This window comes from Amaranthus tricolor, chromosome 3, assembly GCF_026212465.1.
Source record: "Amaranthus tricolor cultivar Red isolate AtriRed21 chromosome 3, ASM2621246v1, whole genome shotgun sequence".
Classification (NCBI taxonomy): Eukaryota; Viridiplantae; Streptophyta; class Magnoliopsida; order Caryophyllales; family Amaranthaceae; genus Amaranthus; species Amaranthus tricolor.
This window is the reverse complement of record NC_080049.1, coordinates 1,004,279-1,025,097: the sequence shown is the minus strand read 5'-3', so window position 1 is coordinate 1,025,097 and position 20,819 is coordinate 1,004,279. Positions and strand designations below refer to the sequence as shown.

The 20,819-nt window shown below is 28.3% G+C and overlaps 2 protein-coding genes across 2 annotated transcripts; both read right to left on the bottom strand.

Moving 5' to 3' along the window:
- Window positions 1–10,130: 10,130 nt before the first annotated feature.
- Window positions 10,131–12,175, bottom strand: LOC130807672 (uncharacterized). The gene is made up of 3 exons (XM_057672974.1): window positions 11,855–12,175; window positions 11,224–11,775; window positions 10,131–10,199 (listed from the first exon to the last, which is right to left on the bottom strand). The coding sequence occupies exons 1-3, from the start codon at window positions 12,173–12,175 to the stop codon at window positions 10,131–10,133; spliced, it is 942 nt and encodes a 313-aa protein (XP_057528957.1).
- Window positions 12,176–15,431: 3,256 nt separating this feature from the next.
- LOC130807671 (receptor-like protein 52) lies at window positions 15,432–20,819 on the bottom strand. The gene is made up of 3 exons (XM_057672973.1): window positions 20,700–20,819; window positions 17,557–19,012; window positions 15,432–16,888 (listed from the first exon to the last, which is right to left on the bottom strand). The coding sequence occupies exons 1-3, from the start codon at window positions 20,817–20,819 to the stop codon at window positions 15,660–15,662; spliced, it is 2,805 nt and encodes a 934-aa protein (XP_057528956.1). The 3' UTR covers window positions 15,432–15,659.

Below are 20,819 nucleotides of genomic sequence, written 5' to 3'. Positions count from 1 at the left end.
AGTCTAGTTTCTAATGCCGCAAAACCTTGCATTAATGCGGTTTTTCTACAAAAAGTTATGGCCAAAAGATTGAACATGTATCAAATATTAGCACAACACAAACTTTAAACGATCGTCATTTCTCGCTCGGTTATCGGAATCGGCCATATAATATATAGTCTAGGTTCTAATGCTACAAACATTGCAATTATATAATTTTCCTATCAAAAGTTATGGCCAAAAGAGTGAACATGTATCAAATTTCAACACCAGTAATTGTTTTTTTGAAATTAACGATTGTTATCGATGATTACTGAATCTTTTTGGTGATTATTTTCATTTGTCATAGTCTTTCGATATTGAATTTTTGTTCAAAGTGTTTTTTTAGAGAGAAGTTAGAGAGATAATGTTATGAATTTCATTAACGGTAATATTGAAATTTTAATATATAAAGGGGGCGACACAATGAAACAAATGACGACTTTTAATAATGTCCAGAAAAAAAAACTAAACCTATTAAAATATGTCGGCTTTGCAATTTTAGACCTACTGACAAATTTTTTCAGTTAAACATGATTCATTATCCAGCTAGTCCTCAATTGATTTTTTAATATTTGATATATTTATTCACTCCATAAAAATTATCAAAATAAGTACACTTATCCAAAATATTTAAAGCTTTAATTTACAAGTCTACTAAAACCTAAGTCAACCATATGACTAAAATTTTACACAACTTTAATGGATCATCATCCACTTAATTAGAAAGCTTAACTTGTAGAAGTCGAATGGAGCATCATCCACGTTAGAAGACTTTAGCGACACATTGGTTCCAGCCACAAGCATTCAACACGTTATACTTTATACCAACTATATAATCCGTCAATCAGTCTTAATTTGCCATGTCTGCTATTTCAGTTCATCTCAATGAATTTGACCAATATTTGTTTTGTCTTACGAAATTTAACTTCATCACAATGAATTTGACCCATTTTTTTTTGTCTTATGAAATTTACCTAATTTTTCTTTTTAGTTTATCCTAATAAATGAACTCAATTTTTAGTTTTAGTAATGACTGACACTCCTCCTTTAATGTGTTGTCACTACTACATTATATACTCGTTCTTTAGCAGCATAATAAAAAATCATACGAGTGACAATGTTGAATTACAGTTAGAATTGTATAGCTTTATTACATGCTTCATTGTAGCTTTCCTTTGATCACATAATTAGTTATTAGTTGAACTAAAATTAGATTTATATCTGCTATATTTAATAAAAATATAATCTCTTGTTTATTCTAAAAAGTTCTTTCATCTTGGATTTCCTTTATTATTTTGTTTGATCTATAGCATTAAAAAAAAATAACAAATAAATTATTTGTATAATTACTATTATTAAAAAATATTATTTGTATCATTTATTTGAAACAAACGATACAAATAATCTTTGGTTTTCAAAAGGTACAAATAATGTGTTATTTGTAACCTCTTATTAATAACCCACAATATAAAATACAAATAATGTGTAGGATATAACTTGGTGTTTGATGTCGATAGACTTCTCTGACTGAAACCTGATGAGATGCAATTAGTATGTTTCATTATTTGATATATAGTGGCTATATCTCTTATTTATTAAACTTTAACTCTATTTTTAATTTTTAATAAATAAAAATAAAATAAATAAATAATACCAAAACTAAATAAGGTTCTAATTTAGTTTTCCCACACAATATTATACAACATGTCACTATTAATAGGAAGTGTTTCTGAATAAAGGTAATATAAATGACGACATAGTAGTGTAGTGTTTTTCAATTATTTTTTCGTTAATAGTTACTCAGTTTTTTTTTTTATATTTTCTTTTTCCGACAAAATCATTGAATCTAGGTAGTCAAGTATAGATTGTTAATTTATTGTATTTTAGTGATTAACTAGTGTAGAAACCCATGCAAAGCACAATCTTTTTAGCATGATATGATATAAAAAAACTAGAGTGAGAGATATTATGCAGAAGAAACACTCAATTTTGATAGTTATATGTATAAATTAATTCTATAATTTTAAAAATTGTCAACAATATATTACGCAATATATTATAGGAAAAAATGTTTCTAAAAGGCCAACATTTTGGCCATCTACAAATAAAAGGCCAATGTTTCATTTATTCTTTAAAAATCCAACGTTTTGCTCAATTTTGCAATGAAAGAGCTATTTTACTGGTCACCGGTAAAATCATTAAATTCCTATACCAACCAAGTCATAGTTGTCAGTTAGACTTTATTTCAAAAAATAAAAGTTACTATCTTCTTCTTCACACATGGAATTACCTTCTTTAACCAAAAATAATCTAACCTTTAGCATTCTTGCGATGAAGGTTCAAGCAAAATTTTAAGGCAACTTCCCTTTCTTCGGTATTGCAAAGGAGATTTCGAGAAAAACATCACAACACAAGTAAGTTTTTGATTTTAAATTCGCAATTGATACCTTATTATTCAACTGATAATTGTTTGATTTTTGCTTAGACATTAGGTTTCACTCTTGAGGTTGGGCCTCATCTTCTCATCCAACATACCACACTGTGCCTAGGGATCATGGGTCCGGGACCCTGTTGGACCTGCTCCAGACCCGCCCCTTTTTTAAGGGTCTGGGTCTTATTTTTTGAGACCCATCGGATCCGGATCCGAGTCTGGATCCAAAAAAAATCTGACGGTTCCGGGTCCGGGTCCTAAGGGGAAGATCCGGACCCGGACCCAAACCCTAAACTTTTAAATTTTATATTTTTAATTTCTGATTTCTTAATTCTAATATTATGAATAATCTCATTCTGGAATTGAAATTTGTTAACTTTATTTACCTTTATTTACATTGTTGTATATAAACATTGTTCTTCATTTTTTTCCCTGAATTTGTGGTTTATTCTTTCTTAAATTTGTGTGATTTTTAATAATTCTACCCAATTTTTTCTCTTTTTCCATGTATAATTATTCCTTAACATTGTCTTTTACTTCCTCGATTTAAGCATAATGTTTCCAAGCTTATTTGATCAATTTTGATACTAAATTGTGTTTTTTCTTCTTTGCCATTTCTGTCTTCTTTGTTCTTTCTTTCTTTTACTGCAGGACAAAAACTGATATAATATTTTCAAAGCCATCTTCAAAAGAGCAAAGAAAACATGCACTCTGTATTCATTCTTAGTATGCAAGTCATATGTGATGTATGATATACTTTGTGCTGAGAAAGACCAGATATCTAAATTAGAGCATTGTAACATGGATGAGTGATTACTTGTAACATCTCGGAATAACTCGGATCGTTTGAAAAGAGAAGACGACCTTTTTAAAGAAAGGTAAATGTAGCCCGAGCCAAACCAGGATATTAGAACGCAGTTATGAAAACGGATTTTTGAAAACAAGGAAAGCTTGCGGATCGAGTTCTATTAGTGTTATTATAAACTACTAGATAAAAGAAATTCTTAGCAGCGGATAAGAACGTAAAATTAAATCTACTTATTACAACTTGAGAATAAAATCGCCTCATAAAATCAAATATTCTTTAAACTTTATTAGAAGTTCTTATCAATACTTCTGTATCCTAACGATTTATTTCTCCAAGGGACAATCCTCACTCCCCAGACTTGCAACTTAACTTACTGCTAGTCATTGCCCAGATAGGAAACAACATCATCGCAGGGTCGTTAACACCAAAAGTACACGTCAGCAAACGTCGCATACCAAATAATTAATTACAACAAGAGAAAGATTAAATTTAATAGCTGTCAGTTTGCAGAAAATACGATTCGATCACGCTAATAAAGAATAATCAATTTCATGTAAGGGTTAGTCAGCCATACTGCTGTACTATCCAGCCATACTGCCGGTACAACTCCAATCTCCATAAGTGAGACATTACATTAGGGGAAGCTAACCCCTAAGCAAGTCTCTACCATAGACACTCGCCTTACTTCGGTGCCTATGGTGAAGTATACATACCCCCACGGTGGCTCATAATGCCCCTATATACCGCGAGTAATTCATTTCCACCAATTCACGTCATACTACGTCCACTTTAAGGTTAGTGAGGTCATACTACCTCTGCTTATCAAAACAATGTATCAAAATTATTTATTCGGAAAGATAACATTATTCATACTATATATCCATAATTTACTTTTGTTTACCATTATTATATGATACATTGGACTAAATGCGAACTTCGCTGCGTGTACATACCTTAAGCAAGATAACCAACTCTAAAGCGTCGTATTCAATTCTCGGTCACGAATCGACTTCCTACAAGGTTCAATCGTATTCGGAAAATAAGCACACATACACACTTTCCTCAAATCAACCATAACACACATGTACAATTACACCCACACCTAGAATACCACACACATCATGAACATCCATCACATACTATAACATGGTAAACACACAAAACAGGACAGCATACATAATCTGTCCAGAAATGCAACTTAAAACTGTCAAACTGAAAATCCGACTTCACCGTTGCGTCCGGAAGGCGTCAAAACCCACAGGTACCAATTTTCATAATTTATAACATAGTATAAGTATTTTTAACCTAATTTCAAAGCCAAAAATGTTCCAAAAACACCTTTTTTCACCATTTTCAAAACCTACGGGATTTTATCATTTCATTTTTTTTATCATAAAAATATATATTTCAATGCTTTATTTCCTATTAAATCTAAACGACAATATTTACATAATTTTCATGACCATCTACGAAATTAATTTTTTTATTCCTCAAAAAATAATTCTTTTTACACAAATGTACACACACACACATCACATATATATATATATATATATATATATATATATATATATATATATATATATATATATATATATATATATATATATATATATATATATATATATATATATATATATAGCAACATTATAAATTCCTCCTATTAATCAATAAAATAAATTTCTAACACCACATACATTTTTCTATGAGCATCCATTTTTATATATATATATACTTTACAATCATTCATCAAACAAATCCTTCACACACATATAAACATATCTAAAACCCTAAAAACCATACATTAATTTAGATGGAAAAGTACATCACACTTTCATACATGAATTTTAAATCATAAACTAATCATAAATTATAAGATAACACATATAATAATCATAGAAATTTAAATTAAAACTTAAAATTAAAATTAGATTGAGAATTTTACTCACAATTTGCAAAAGAACAAAACACCAATTGTTGAAGGATGATGATACTAGGCGTGTGGTAGAAGGAGTTTGAGGAAGAATATATTTTTTTTTTCCTTGAGTTTTTCTAAGAATTTTGAAAGAAGAATGCTAATGAGACTAAGGTAATTAGGAAGATTAAGGAAATAAAGGATTAAGGATATAAGGAATTAAGGAAAACAATTATTCAAGGCAATTAATTTGATCTTTCAATATTCTCACAAGGAGTTACAAACTCTCCCATCTTTCCCATATGGCCGGCACCCCTTCACCTCCATTTAATTATTTTTTTTATTTATTTATTTTTTATTTGAAATAAGAATTGGGTTAAAGGATTTGGGCCCGAAAGGCTAGATTGTTTAAAAGACTGAAATATATAAGCTCAAGCCCAAAATAAATCAATGACAACTTTATTTATTTTAAATAATATTACTAATAAATCATTAAATATATTGGAAATATATCGAGGTGTTACATTACTGATCATAACTATCATGTTTGCTTCACAATTTCCAATTGATAGTTCCAACTTTTGATTAGTAATCATCAAATCATCAAAACTTTAATGGATTTATTTTGATTTTCATGGACTCGAACAAGTGTTTGTAATACGATAATATGTTGCTTACAAAAATACAAAAAGACTCGAAAAAGGTTCAATTTTGACAAATCAAAGAGGCTTTGTATAAGACCCATTAAGGACCCTAGACCCGTCAGATCCGTAGGGTCCGGGTCTGGGTCTGAAAATTTTGGACCCTTAGGGTCTAGATCCGGGTTTGAATCCAAAAAAATAAAAGGGTCCGGGTCTGGGTCTGGCCAGACCCGCTCCAGACCCGCCCCATGACCATCCCTAACTGTGCCTCTAGCTCTACCAATTTTCAAACATAACATCTGAATTTTACGGAAATTTGAATTCTTCATCCCACTCAAAGAAGGCCACAATCCCCATTCTTGAAAACAACATAAAACCAAAATTAACACTTTCTTACAACCACTACAAAAAAAACACCAGATGGCTACGGGTCCTTCCCGTCTCCATCCTGTCGCGATCACCCATATGGCGACAGGAAGGACCCAAAGCCATTTTTGTCATCGCCATCAGTATTTCAAGTAGTGATCCTGTCTCAATTGTTTGCGTCACAAACCTAATGACGTCACCATTTTATATCTTGAACTTCTTATTATATTTCAATATTATTATTGTATTATTATAAATATTATTTTATTATTATTAGTATTTTAATATTAATTAATACTCCCTCCGATTCATTTGAGTTGTCCCATTTAGTTTTTTAACACTATTCATCGATCACTCTTAATTTGTATTTTATTCTTAATCTAGACGTCAAAATATAATCATGTGGGATCTTGTTTGATTCTTCTCAATATAAATTTTATTAATATCAATTTTTTATAATTTTTAATTATGCACAATTAAAGATATTTAGAATTGAATTAGTGCATTGGATAGTGTGCCAAAACTAAATAGGATAACTCAAATGGATTGGAGGGAGTAAGAATTAAGAGTTTATAATTTATAATTTAGGTTTTATTTTAATTAAAATAACAATAAATATATAAAATTACATAAAACTAAAATAACAAAAAAAATATATACTACAAAAAAATTATATAAACAATAAACTAATTATATCAATATACAAAATAATAATAAATATAATACAAAAGGTTTAAAATACTAAATTTACATATAAATTATTTTTGAATAAAATATACAACATCCTAAATCATCTACTAATTACCACTACCACTTCCACCACCCCGCCGCATACGAAACCTGCACGAGCCGCCTGGAGCACGTGTGTTACGAGATCCTTGCGAACTACGAGATACACCGCGACATCCACCATGAAATTAAAAATTGATATTAACAAAAAATTCATTATTTAAAAAATAATTAAAAAAACTAATAGCTAATTACTAACAAACAAACACGGAAAAATTCAAAATTTTTTAAAAAAAATCTGAAATTAAACATTTGGACAGATAAATCAAAAAAATCTGAAATAAAAAAAAACAAAGATTAATAACTATCAAGAATTAACGAAAAAAATCTACCAACAACAACATACAACAATGTGAAATAATAGAAAAATCTACATATAAATAAAAAAATTTAAAAAAACTATCATATAAACAAAAAAATTAACAAAAATTAACAAATGAACAGAAAAATTAACAAAATCTATCAACATTAAAAATTACCAACACGTACAGCAACATACAAATTAAAAATTATCAAAAATGAACAAAAAAATTGGATAATGCACAAACTGAAATTTCCCACCAACAACATACAAACCGAAAAACAAATCTACATATACACTATCATCAAATAACAACAAAATATGAACTATCAAAAACAAAAACTAAAAAATGTTAGAACCTAACCGAAAATAGATAATGTCGGTTGAATAAATGTTGAAGGTTGATGGTTGAAGATTGAAGGTTGAAGAAGATTGAAAGTTGAAGAATACGTGCAAGAGATTGAAGATTGAAGGTGTAAGTGAAAAAATAAAGGTGAAAATGAAAGTGAAAGTGAAAAATTTATAAACCCAAGTTCCCTCCTTCCACGAATTTGAATTCTCACAGAATATTAATGGCAAAGGGATAAAGACGGAAAATTTATCATCTTAATGGCCAATTTGGGCAAGACTATAAATTATCTCTTATGTTTGGTCCTCTACGAACAATTCCCTATTTCGCCTTCAATTTGTGATAACATCTTAACATTAACTGAGTTTGCACTGCGTCTACAAGAAGAAGAACCACACCTACTCATTTGCAGCTTCAACGAACTTAAAGATTGGAGAGAGAGAGAGAGAGAGAGAGAGAGAGAGAAAACCAGAGACAGACATCGAATGAAGATCTTCACGAAAAGTGAAGAGTTTATTAGGTTAAGATATTAATTTCTTTTACTGTTTTAAATTACTAGGGTTAACCTATTACAGTAGGTAAGCATTACCTGGAAACTCTTTCTTTACAAAAATGAGCAAAAGGTTGGATTTTTAAAGAATAAATTACACATTGGTCCTTTATTTGCAGATGGCCAAAAGGTTGGCTTTTTCGAAACAAATATTCCTATCTTATAGTCTCTATTATACTCAATTTATCTAAAAATAAATGCTAATTAAAGATATTTTAATGGTAGAGATATTGGCCAAAATCAAATGCCATGCCATTTTTATTTAGCTAATAAATGAGTTACATTTCGCAAACTCTCTTTAGTTGTGACATTTAAAATTTTTCAATTTTTTTAGTATAAGGTATGATTATTATTTAATTTTGAACTAATTCAAATAACATAATAATATAAATAAATATATTTTTTAAAAATAGTTTTTTTTCTTACGTCTAAAATTTTTTTTTGAAATAATTAATTTCTTAAAATTTTATATTAATTTTGTTATAAAAAATTAATGTTATAAAATATTTTAATACTTATTTTATTTAGTTTAAATTTATTGAGAAAAATAAATTTTCATGCAATTAATTATGGCCTTACTAAAAATACTTACCAATTATTTATTTATATAAATAATAATAATAAAATAATTGAAAAATCCATCATATATATAAATTTTTTATCTTAATTAAAAAATTAAATAAATAATAATTTATTTATTTAACTAATAATAATAATATAATTGGAAAAACCATCTCATAAATTAATTAATTAAAAATTCTCTATAATTTATGCAAATATTATTTTAAGAATTAAGTTATTTTAAGAGAGGAATTAAGTGAATTACATGTAAGCAAATTAAGTCCACTAATATATTACATTTGACAAATATTATTACATTTGGCAGTTTGTCTTGAAATATGACATGTGTCATTTTCCAAGTCTTTTAGTAAATTCTATGATTAGAGGTGTTCATTCGGGTGATAGAGTCAGTTTCGGACGGGTGTCATTCGGTTCAGTTGTATTTCGGATCGGTTATTTTTTGGATGCGTGTTACGGCGGGTCACGCTCGGGACAGGTCGGTTAGTCAGGGTTTGGTTGAAGATCAGTTATTTGAGCTATCGGGTTAGCATCGGTATCGGGCTGTCATATGTTAATAATTGGTTCGATTTTATCGGGTACAGATCGGGTTCGGGTATTATTTTCCAGTAGAATTCGGCTACAAATTACAACTACTAATTACTATAGATCGAGTCAATATCAGATTAAGTTGTTAGAGACATTTTTTAATTGATCATAAGATTCCCCTTAGTTAAGGCAAATTAGTTAAAATGCAAATTAGTTAGTGATTATTACTTTGTTATTTTTTCTTGTTTGACTGTAAATTAAAATTAAACTTTTTTCATTTTTCATCTAATTTGATTAATAATAGTTAAATAAACATTAACCATTAATTATTAACTCTAAATATAGGAAACCATGTATGTATAAATTTTAGTTTATTAAAATTTCTATTACTTTATTAGATTAACTAATAAGATGATTGAATATCAGTCGATCATACCTCTATGTTAAAAATTGGTTCAAGTTTACAACATTTCGATTAAAAGTTCGTTCGGGTTAAGTCGGTTTTAGCCTGATCAAGTTCAGTTTTGAGCATGATTCGGGTCGGGTATGACTCGGGTCGGTCACTATTAGGTTCGGGTAATCTTGGTTAACAGCTATATGTTGGTTATAAAAATCGGTCGCAGTTCGGGTTCGATTTTACGATTTTCGGTCGTAAATCGGTTCGGGCGCAACTTTGGTTCGGATAATGTCGGTTCGATAAACCTAAAAAGAAACATATTTTCGGGTCGTGTCACTTTTGAACAGCTCTAACTATGATTTAGTTAGATACGCAAAGTATTGTCTTATTTAAACAATAAAAAAAATTAACACTGTATCAACGATATTTTTGAAAAGTGAAACATGCGTTTATATTCATTTTTCGCTAAGGGCCCTTAATATATCCAAGACGGCCTTGTTATCCAATGTGGGATCATCCTTCATCTGAGAAACAACCAATGCAAAGAGCAAAGACATAAACTGTGTAAGTAATTGCAATTAGTTAATAATTTTGTTCGAAATAAATAAAAAGATTCAAATATTTTATAAGCTAATAAGGAAAAAGTATTATAGAAAATGCAGATGAAGTTTTAGAGTTATATATACATAATGATATTCAAGAAGGCAATGCAGTGTGTCACTCAAGGCAGCGGCATTATTCTCCGGTACATTGTTAAAGGGTCTCTTTAAAACACTCCGATATTAACCAATTACTTAAACTAATGCGAAAGCTTGATATTTATATCAAGCTACTATATCGACAATATAATCAATTACTTAACTAAATATAAGAGTTTAAAATATAAGAAATTACATTAAAAATAAAATTTACAATAATTTTAAAATTCTAGACAACTATTTTGTTCCCAAATGAAGGAAATAATGATTTGAGCATTTTCATACACAATTTCGTTTAAATCTACCTCTATTGAGCTTCACTATTTTAGCTTTAAGCTTTTAGTTTCCATAAATATTTTTCTCCATATTGAGTAGACTTGTACTAAATATCTAGTAATATGTAGCTTTAGCCTTCAAATGTTTTGAGCAAAAATCCGTTTAATGTACTGTTATTATTATTATTATTATTATTATTATTATTATTATTATTATTATTATTATTATTATTATTATTATTATTATTATTATTATTATTATTATTATCTTTTTGTTTTTTTTTTGAGAAATAAGAATAATTATATTATACCAAAACAAAATCCGAGTACAAATACAAAGAAACAAGATGATGCCAAACCATCATGAGCACTAGCGAGAGCCACCTTCTAGAAAGGGTTCCCATTCAGACTTAATCATTTGTAGCATTATTCCAAAAACAAGATTACAAAGCAAGGAGCCAAACTATTTGCCTATCATTCTCCTTGCACAATTGAATTAGCCTATTTTTCACACTCCACTTGATCTGATTGATGATGTGTGTTGTAGTTGATGTATCTTTTTTCCTCCAAATAACGTCATTTCGTAATTTCCAAACACCATAAACTGTCGCTGCAATTGCAACTAGTAAGGCTCGCTTCTTCATTCTGTTCCCCCTGATGTTTCCGCACTTGTGGAGGATGGAATGCAATGAATGGGACGTTGAGTCATATCCCATCCACTGCGTAATTTGTTGCAAAATCATCACACTGCATAGGCATTGAAAGAAAAGATGATCGTGTGTTTCAATATCGTTACTGCAAAGAACACAAGTTGCGTCCTGTACCAAATCAAAATTCAGAAGTCTGTCTCTTGTATACAACCTGCTTCTCATAGCTAACCAGGTGATGAATCTAGGCTTAGGTACTGAATATCTGCACCAGAAGTTTCTGCTCCAGTTGACGTTGTTCTCAGCTGGCATCAGCAGTCTGCATACCCCTTTAATTTTGTACTGCGTGCTGGTCTGCTGCTGGACAATAGCATGTATTTCATCTCTTAACTTGCATATCCCTTTCCATATCCAGCTCGCAGTGATGGGAGGATTATGATCCTCCCATTTTTGGTCTTTAATGTAAACCGCATGAACCCACTTGACCAATAATGATTGTCTTTGGCAATATGAAAATTTGAGCCCAATAAATACATATAGAGGTAAGAACCGAATTTACCAATTGAAGTCTACCACTATACGAGAGATTCCAAGAGCTCCAACTCTTGATTCTTCTACACATCTTATCAATGAGTAGTTCACATTCTATAGGGGTGATTTTCTTAGTATCTATGGGAACTCCTAGATAGGTAAAAGGTAACTTACCTATTTTGAAACCAGAGACATTTTTAATCACTTCATGCTCACGTGGAGACATACCCGCCAGATAAATTTCTGATTTCTCGGCACTAACCTGCAAACCTATGGTATCAGAAAAAATCTTAAGACCACTTATCATCATAGAAATAGAATCTATATCACCACTGCAAAAGAGCAACATATCATCTGCAAAGCAAAGATTATTCAACTTGAGAACTTTGCATCTTGGGTGAAACTTGAAGCAAGGAAGAGATTATTATTATTATTATTATTATTATTATTATTATTATTATTATTATTATTATTATTATTATTATTATTATTATTATCATTAATTTTATTATTATTATTATTATTATTATTATTATTATTATTATTATTATTATTATTATTATTATTATTATTAAGATATAGGAGTATAATGATTTTGATATAATTATATATTATCTTTATCAAGTTGAAATTTACACGTTAAAATTTTATAATCAATATAATTATAAAAAATTAATAATAGTCATATTTTTTTCACTTCCCTTGAAAGTATACTATTTCGTCCCTTTAAATTAGTGGCAAAGAGAAATTGATTATTTTAAAAAAATGTGGATATTTTATATTAATTAATTGTGTGAAAGAAATTAATAAATGAGACTTATAACATGTATGGATGAGATAAAAAAAAGTGATGGACCAATGTCCAAAAACAGAAATGATTTAAAATGAGTGAGATAGCAAATAATGTTAAATAAGTGGGATGAAGGGAGTATTTTTTTTATTATTATTCCTCCCTTTTCTTGATTTGCACAAAATATATACTTGAGATTAATTTCGTCAGACATAGAATACTTTATAATACACTATAAAAAAACACAAAAAAATAGATAATTAAAAGTATACAAATATTAATTTAAAAACACGACCCACGATTCACCTCTGTCTAACGAATACTTTATAAAATAAATTTAATTTCTTATTTTTTAAGTTTTATGTTAAGATATGTAAAACAAATAAGATATTATTTTTTTAATGTCTTATTTTATAAATTTATTCATATAAACAATCAATATAGTAAAAATATAATAAAATATAATAATATGTAATAGAATAAAATTAACTTTACCTTTTGTAGTTCAATAAATATAGCAATTAACCAATATAATTATTACATGTGGAAAATTTTTGCTGTGAGGGTGCCACATGGAATTTTTTAATACTTTTAATTGTATGATAGTAGTAGCCTGATTGATTATTGTATTAATTAATGAGAAATAATAAATTTTTTATATAATTGAATATTGAAAATTAATTAATAGAGTCTTACTCTAATACAAAAATGTTTTTCTTTATTAAAATTTTTAAGGGAGGATATTGAGGATACATGTACTCCTCCGTCTCTTTGATTTTGCTACATTGATAAAATCCCGTCTCTTTAATTTTGCTATATTGATAAAATCGAAATTAAAATGAGAGATTTTTATGTATTGTATAGCAAAATCAAAGGGTCATAATTTTTAACTTTTATTATATGGTTTGAATCTATTTTTATTTATTTTTATTACCACCAAAAAAAACATTGTAATAGATTTATCAAACGCCCTCCAATCATGATATGTTCTTATATAATCATTCCCACTTTATCAAACTTCTTGATATTTTGATTTTTTTAATTAAGAGCTTATTGGATTTATCTTAAATTTATATTTTTTAGTAATTATAATTAAAGTTTGATAAAATTTATTAGTTTATATAGAAAAAAATCAGCTTAATGTGTAAAAATTAGTTAGTAATTGTTATGGGTAAAAATCCAGTTTTAGTCAATAAAATTTTTTTTACTCACTAGTAATTCACATTAAATTAGTAATTTTGAATGAGAAAAATAATATGCAAGCAATAACATTCAGTTTTTTATAAAATAAGGGCAAATCATTAAAATTTGATTAAAACGAGTTTTTAGTAAATATAAATTCAATTATGTAAAAATCAGTATATATTAGTATTAACCACTACAAGTTAGTTATAAATAACAAAATAATTTCAATGCAATCCAAATAATACATTTTGATTAACTCAACATGATATGAGTTTAACATATACTTCAATTCACTTTTAAAATATATGAAATTATATTCTATGATTGAAATAGATTATACAAGATGGGAATGGGTATGATATGTCTGCTACTTCTCCACTCGGACCATAACTTTGTGCGGGACACTAGGCTGATGACCATGACCATGACTTTTACAAGATGGTATTACGACTTGGCAATCAAAAATTGAAAATAAAATAGCACATTTTATAAAACTTAATACAAGAATTCATTTGATTATCACTACTTAACATCAATAACTAAAAAGAGACTACACAATAAAAATACTTCCAAAAATAAAAAACCACTAGAACAACAACAATTTATAAACTTCATTATTTCAAATTCACCTTTTTAAAAAAGAAAAATAGTTTAAACAAATTCATAAGTTAAAATCAATTCTGTATAAAAGTCATGCCAATTTCTTTTAGATGTCCCACCAAAATTAGAATGAATAAAATATCTTCCATTAAGAAATCCATCAAATCAACCCTCTAAATTAAGCACTCAAAAACCCATTCCGTGTTTTCAGTTGATTTTGGCACTATTCATTAAGCAAACTCACTTTTATATTATTAGTAATTTATAAATTAAAACATAGTCATATGAGACCTTATTTGAATTGTTACGATTCAATATTATGTTTATTAATTTTTAGTTTTCATAATTTTTTGATAGCATAAATAGAAATATTAACGATTGAAATCGTATATTGAAAAGTGTGAAAAAACAAATGGTACAAATAAAGTAGAATGGAGAAATTCTTTCTCTTAATCAACAAGAAAATAAAGGCACAAATAACGATATCGATATGGTTCTTTGGTTGCTTAATCTTTTTCTTGAATTTGGATTATCAAAATTTGTAGATGAATAGTGAAACGAGAAATAAAATGGCAAACTCTGAAGAACAAAAAAAAAGTCTGTTATTTATCCATGGCATTGTGTGTCCATTTCTGGGTAAAGACTACAATTACTTTTAACAGTTGAAAATTGTGATGTTTTGGAAAATTTTTAATCATTTTATTAGAGTTAATGTACGATTAATTGGAAAAAAGGAATGATGAAATGAGATTGAGAGAAAAATAGGAAAATAATAATCTAACATTTTATTTTCTTCTCCCAACTTGATAATGACGATTAAATTTAATGGTGACTTAAGTTAATAGCCCTTTTCAAGATTGGACCCTAGCTAGGCGGCAGCACTCCTCGCTTACACCCATGGTCGGGGTTGTGTTATTGTAAATATAGTAAGAGCTGAAAATTAATTTATTGATCAAACTCGGAAAAACGAAATCAACTAACTTAACAATGCAGTGGAAAACATGACATTTTATGCTTTATAGACATCTCATGAAATGAAATGTTTCTTTCTTAGATAGATTATCACATTCACCCATTTGGCACACATTTATATTTTTTAATGGAAAAGAAATGTTATTATCACAAAATATAATTATGAATAAAGTACAGTGAAAAGAAAAAGGAAATGCTACAAATTCAAGTAAAGCCCAAAAAGGCCCATTCCATCATACTCTACTTCTTGCTACAAATGAAATGTTTCTCAGATAGATTATCACTTTTAGTTCTTTGTTCTTCTTGTTCTACTTATTCTACTGAAATGGTGGTCATGAAAATCAAGTAAAGCCCATTCCATCTTGTTCAACAATTTAAAAAGCCAAAAAGGCTTCCTCACTGACAATATGTAGTACCCCCAAGCCAAACCAACTATTGTACCACATCCAAATCCAATCACTACAACTTCCCATATCGATAATTCTGTTTTTTCTTCCACATTATTATTGTTCAAAGATTGCACAACAGTATTGTTTTTGCATTCAAGTAATGGTGCTCCACACAGTTCAAGATTTCCCTTGTACGAATCAGATGCGAAGGTATTAAAATTGTTACCATGGGGTATAGGCCCTTCCAGTTGATTATATGAAACATTAAAAACCGCGAGAAATGTTAAACTAACAAGTTCTTGAGGGATTTCACCGATAAGCCTATTTGATGATAGGTCTAAACCATCCAACCATGATAAGTTCCCGATGGATGGAGGGATGTTTCCGGTAAGTAGGTTATGCGAGAGATTAAGATTTCGAAGTGCTCGCAACATCCCTATAGAATTTGGAATCTCTCCTTCAAAGTGATTATTAGACATATCAAATGTTGACATAGAAGTAATTATCTTCTTATAATCCAGTTCCACCCCCTTTACAATCATCTTGATGGAGTACATATAATCACCACCTCTATTTTCTAAGTACCTTGGACTTCCTATAGTAGACATGTCACCCATCATGGATAGAAATTGTTTCATGTACATGAATGGCAATTTACCACAAAAATTATTGTTTGAAAGGTCGAGAATTTGTAGATTTGAAAAAGGAAATGTTGCAATCATTGATAAATTGTTGGTTATATTACCATGAAATTTATTAAACGGTAGGCTGAGAACCTCTAAAGATGGAAGGCTACCTAACCAGTATGGAAATAGATCTTTGAATTTGTTGTTCCTCAAATTTAGGACTTTCAGATTTCTACATTTAGACAAAGACCTAGGTATAGCTCCTTCGAACTGATTGTCAGTGAAATCTACATATTCCAAGGAATCACAAGTAGAAAATAATGCTGATGGAATGATGCCCTTGAAATTATTTGATTGGAGATTCAATACAACTAATTGAGTACTAGTATTGCCCAAGCAATGAGGAACTTCTCCATTAAACTTGTTATAAGATAAATCAAGGATTTGAAGATTAACCAAGTTGCATATAGAAGAGTTTTTAAAATTCGTGACATTGTATCCTGGAATGCATGACAAATATGAAAGAATTTAGAGAAAGTTATAGCTTCATATGATAATGTATAAATACATCATAGTAAAAGAATATTCTACCAAGAAATTTAATCTTTTTTGAAAAGAAAAAAAAAAATTTGACCACATGACTTCTTAAAAAAGTTAGAAATTAGTTTAGAGTGAATATTGCTTTCTATGAATGGTTACAAAAAATATTTGACTTGGATGAATATTGGAAACATTTGGATTAAGATTTGAAATTTTTGATTTTATTGATAAAAAAAATATTCTGATTGCCACCCTATTTATTACTCCCTCCACTTTCATATGTTATTCTCAAATAAATTTACGAATTTTAAAATATTTATGTGGGATGTTGATTCATTCGTCTCAATATATTATTTCTAAATATCAAAAATCAAAGAAATACATTAAAGATAATTCGATAGAATTTGTTTCATATATTTTTATTGGTAACATTAATCAATGTTATATATATATAAAAACGAAAATATGAAAAACCTTAAAATAATACAAGAAATATATTTTTATTTGTGACAAGCGAATTCAAAAAAGAAAATAATCATTTAACAGTTGGAAGTCTCAATGTATGCAATGGCGAACTATTTTGGAAGATGCAATTTAGATAGGCATTAATTGCTAAAGATTAGTGTACCTGTATTCTGTGGTGTGATTTTTCCAATCAAGTTATTGTTGGCAACCAACAAATAACGAAGACTCGTAAACTTTCCAATGTTGACAGGTAACTGACCCGTGAGTTGATTATTTGATAAACTCAAAGTACTCAAATTTGTAAGAAGAGAAAAAGAATTTGGTATCTCACCATGTAATTGATTATTTGATAACTCCAAAATAATCAAATTTATAAGAAGAGAAAAAGAATTTGGTATCTCACCATGTAATTGATTATTTGATAAATGCAAATCAATCAAATTTGTAAGAAGAGAAAAAGAATTTGGTATCTCACCATGTAATTGATTATTTGATAACTCCAAAATAACCAAATTTGTCAGGAGAGAAAAAGAATTTGGTATCTCACCATGTAATTGATTATTTGATAAATCCAAATCAATCAAATTTGTAAGAAGAGAAAAAGAATTTGGTATCTCACCATGTAATTGATTATTTGATAAACCCAAATAAAACAAATTTGTAGGAAGAGAAAAAGAATTTGGTATCAGACCATGTAAAAGGTTATATGATAAATCCAAAAAAAGCAAATTTGTAAGAAGAGAAAAAGAATTTGGTATCTCACCATGTAATTGATTATTTGATAAATACAAATAATTCAAATTTGTAAGAAGAGAAAAAGAATTTGGTATCTCACCATGTAATTGATTATGTGATAAATTCAAATAAATCAAATTTGTAAGAAGAGAAAAAGAATTTGGTATCTCACCATGTAATTGATTATTTGATAAATCCAAATGAATCAAATTTCTAAGAAGAGAAAAAGAATTTGGTATCTCACCATGTAAAAGGTTATTTGATAATTCTAAAGTTTTCAACCTCTTTAAGAATCCTAATTCATAAGGAAGTAATCCCGAAAGATTGTTTCTAGAAAGATCCAAAACTTGAAGCTTTTGAAGTTTACTAAACTCTGGCGATATTGTACCAGAAAAGTCGTTCCGAGTAAGGGAAAGGCACCGAAGCTCCGACATATTAACAAATAAAGGGAGTGGACCATTGAAGCTGTTAAAGCTAAGGTCGAGATATTGGAGTTTTGTAAGAAGAGAAAGAGAAGACGGGATATGCCCATAAAAATAGTTATCATGGAGAGATAGGTCTTGCAGGTTTGTAAGAAAACCGATTTGAGGAGAGAGAGTACCACTGAGGTTTAAGTTGGAGATGTTCAGGGAAATGACAGTGGAAGAGTGAGAAGACGAAGAGCAAGTGACGAACGACCAATTGCAATGGTGAGTAGTATTTTTCCAAGATGATAGACTTTTATGAGGATCATCTTTAATGGAAGATTTAATAGCTAATAATGCTTCTTGTTCTGATAATATTCCGCCATTGATGAAGCTAATATTCAGACAGTGAATAAACAAGAAGAAAACATGAATTCGCATTTTGTTATTTTTGTTTCTTTTACTTTGATGGGTAGAATACTAGAATTGAGATACATGATGAGAGAAAAATGAAAGACTATTTATAATGTGTTAAAATAATCTATAAAAATCTAGGATTTTAATTAAATATAAAAAATATCTAAACTAAAGAATAAAAAAATTAAAAGTATCTAAGATTATTAATAGAAGTTTCTAGAAAAAGTAATTAAAAAATAAAAATATTTAATATATTTTTAGTAAACTTGTAACTAAACTAATCACTATAAATATTCATTGATGTAATCAATTTTGAGCAATGAATAAGAATAGTCATTTTACATATTCACTTATCTTTCTCTTCAAATAAATCAATTTGCTATTTATCATCTAAATTTTCCTACACAATGCTATGTATCCTTAAATGTGTATCTATTGTATTCAATTATAGCAAATAATTTCATATATTTTAAAAGTAAATTGAATTATATGTTAAGGTCATATGGTGTTTTTAATCAAAATTTATTATTTAGATTGAATTGAACTTAATTGTTTTTAATCAAAATTTATTATATTATACTGATTTTTCCACATCAATGAAATTTATTCTTATTGATTTCGTATTCTTTTTCTTATTCAAAATTACTAATTTTGATTGAATTAAAACTTTTTTTTAACTCAAAATAAAATTTTAACTTAAAACAACTTATTTTTACGACATAAGCTGATTTTTACTGATTTAAACTAAATTTTATCAAACTGTAATTATTTTTATTAAATAATATGAATTTAAGATGAATCTAATAAGTTCTTGATAAAAAAAATAAATATCAAGAATTAAGTTTGATTAAGTGGGAATGATGATTTCTTCAAAAAAAACTAAGAATGATGATCAAAGAACGAAGTCATAATTGGGAGACGTTTGATAAATCTATTTTCATGTTTATTCAGTGGTAATGAAAATTAATGAAAAACAGATTTTGATCATATAATAAAAATGCTCCTTCCACCTCTTTTATTTTGCTACGCAATACATAAAAACCTTCCATTTTTATTTTCGTATTGTAGCAAAATTAAATGAATAAATGAGTATGTTTGTACTCTAAGAATCCTCCCCAAAGATTTTTTTGGCAAGATACATAAATGTTATTTTGCACTAACATATAATTCGAATCCCTCAAGTAATAATGAATGAAAATAATTTTGTAGAAGAAAATTTTTTTTATTAGAATAAGACAATCAGTTAAATAATTTAATATATTCAAATATATTAAAGTTTATTTTTATTCTCATCAATTAATACAATAATTAATCGCATTACTAGTAAGCTAGATAATATAGTGCACTAACTCAAAACAATTGAAGCTACATATTTTCTCCGTCCCTTTCAATTTATTTCTAAAAGTAATAATTTTTCTTATAACATATTACATATATAACTTTACGCGATTCAGTGTGTTATTTCGATCATTTATATATTGAAATATGCAAATCTAAAAATTATAAAAAGTTAATATTATGAAAGGATGCGATTAGACGATTCAAACAAGATCTCACTTGACTATATTTCTTCTTACACATTAATTACAATAGATAAAATAAGCTTGAACAATTAATAATATCAAAATCGTAATGTAGCAAGTATTTCAGAACCGAGAAAGTAGATATTTAGCTATACAAGTATACTAAAAATCTTAAGTCAACCATGACTTTAATTAATGGAGCATAAGCTATTAAGGCCTCAAGGTACAACTTTGTCTTTATAGACAAGACTTTGACCTGTATCAGTCAAATAGACCCATGCCCCTCTGAAACCTTCGTTACGCTTACGCTTACGGAGAGATACTCTCTCCATCTTATGAGAAAGCAT

Excerpts from the sequence above, each read along its gene's own strand:
- LOC130807671 (XM_057672973.1), bottom strand. The coding sequence starts at position 20,819 with ATGCTTTCTCATAAGATGGAGAGAGTATCTCTCCGTAAGCGTAAGCGT. Across the intron at positions 19,013-20,699 it reads TTGTCTATAAAGACAAAGTT|TATTCTACCCATCAAAGTAA; the intron begins GTACCTTGAGGC and ends TCTCAATTCTAG. Across the intron at positions 16,889-17,556 it reads AATCACACCACAGAATACAG|GATACAATGTCACGAATTTT; the intron begins GTACACTAATCT and ends CATGCATTCCAG.
- LOC130807672 (XM_057672974.1), bottom strand. The coding sequence starts at position 12,175 with ATGTTGCTCTTTTGCAGTGGTGATATAGATTCTATTTCTATGATGATA. Across the intron at positions 11,776-11,854 it reads ATAGTGGTAGACTTCAATTG|TGGGTTCATGCGGTTTACAT; the intron begins GTAAATTCGGTT and ends TTATTGGTCAAG. Across the intron at positions 10,200-11,223 it reads TTTGGAAATTACGAAATGAC|ATGAAGGATGATCCCACATT; the intron begins GTTATTTGGAGG and ends GTTGTTTCTCAG.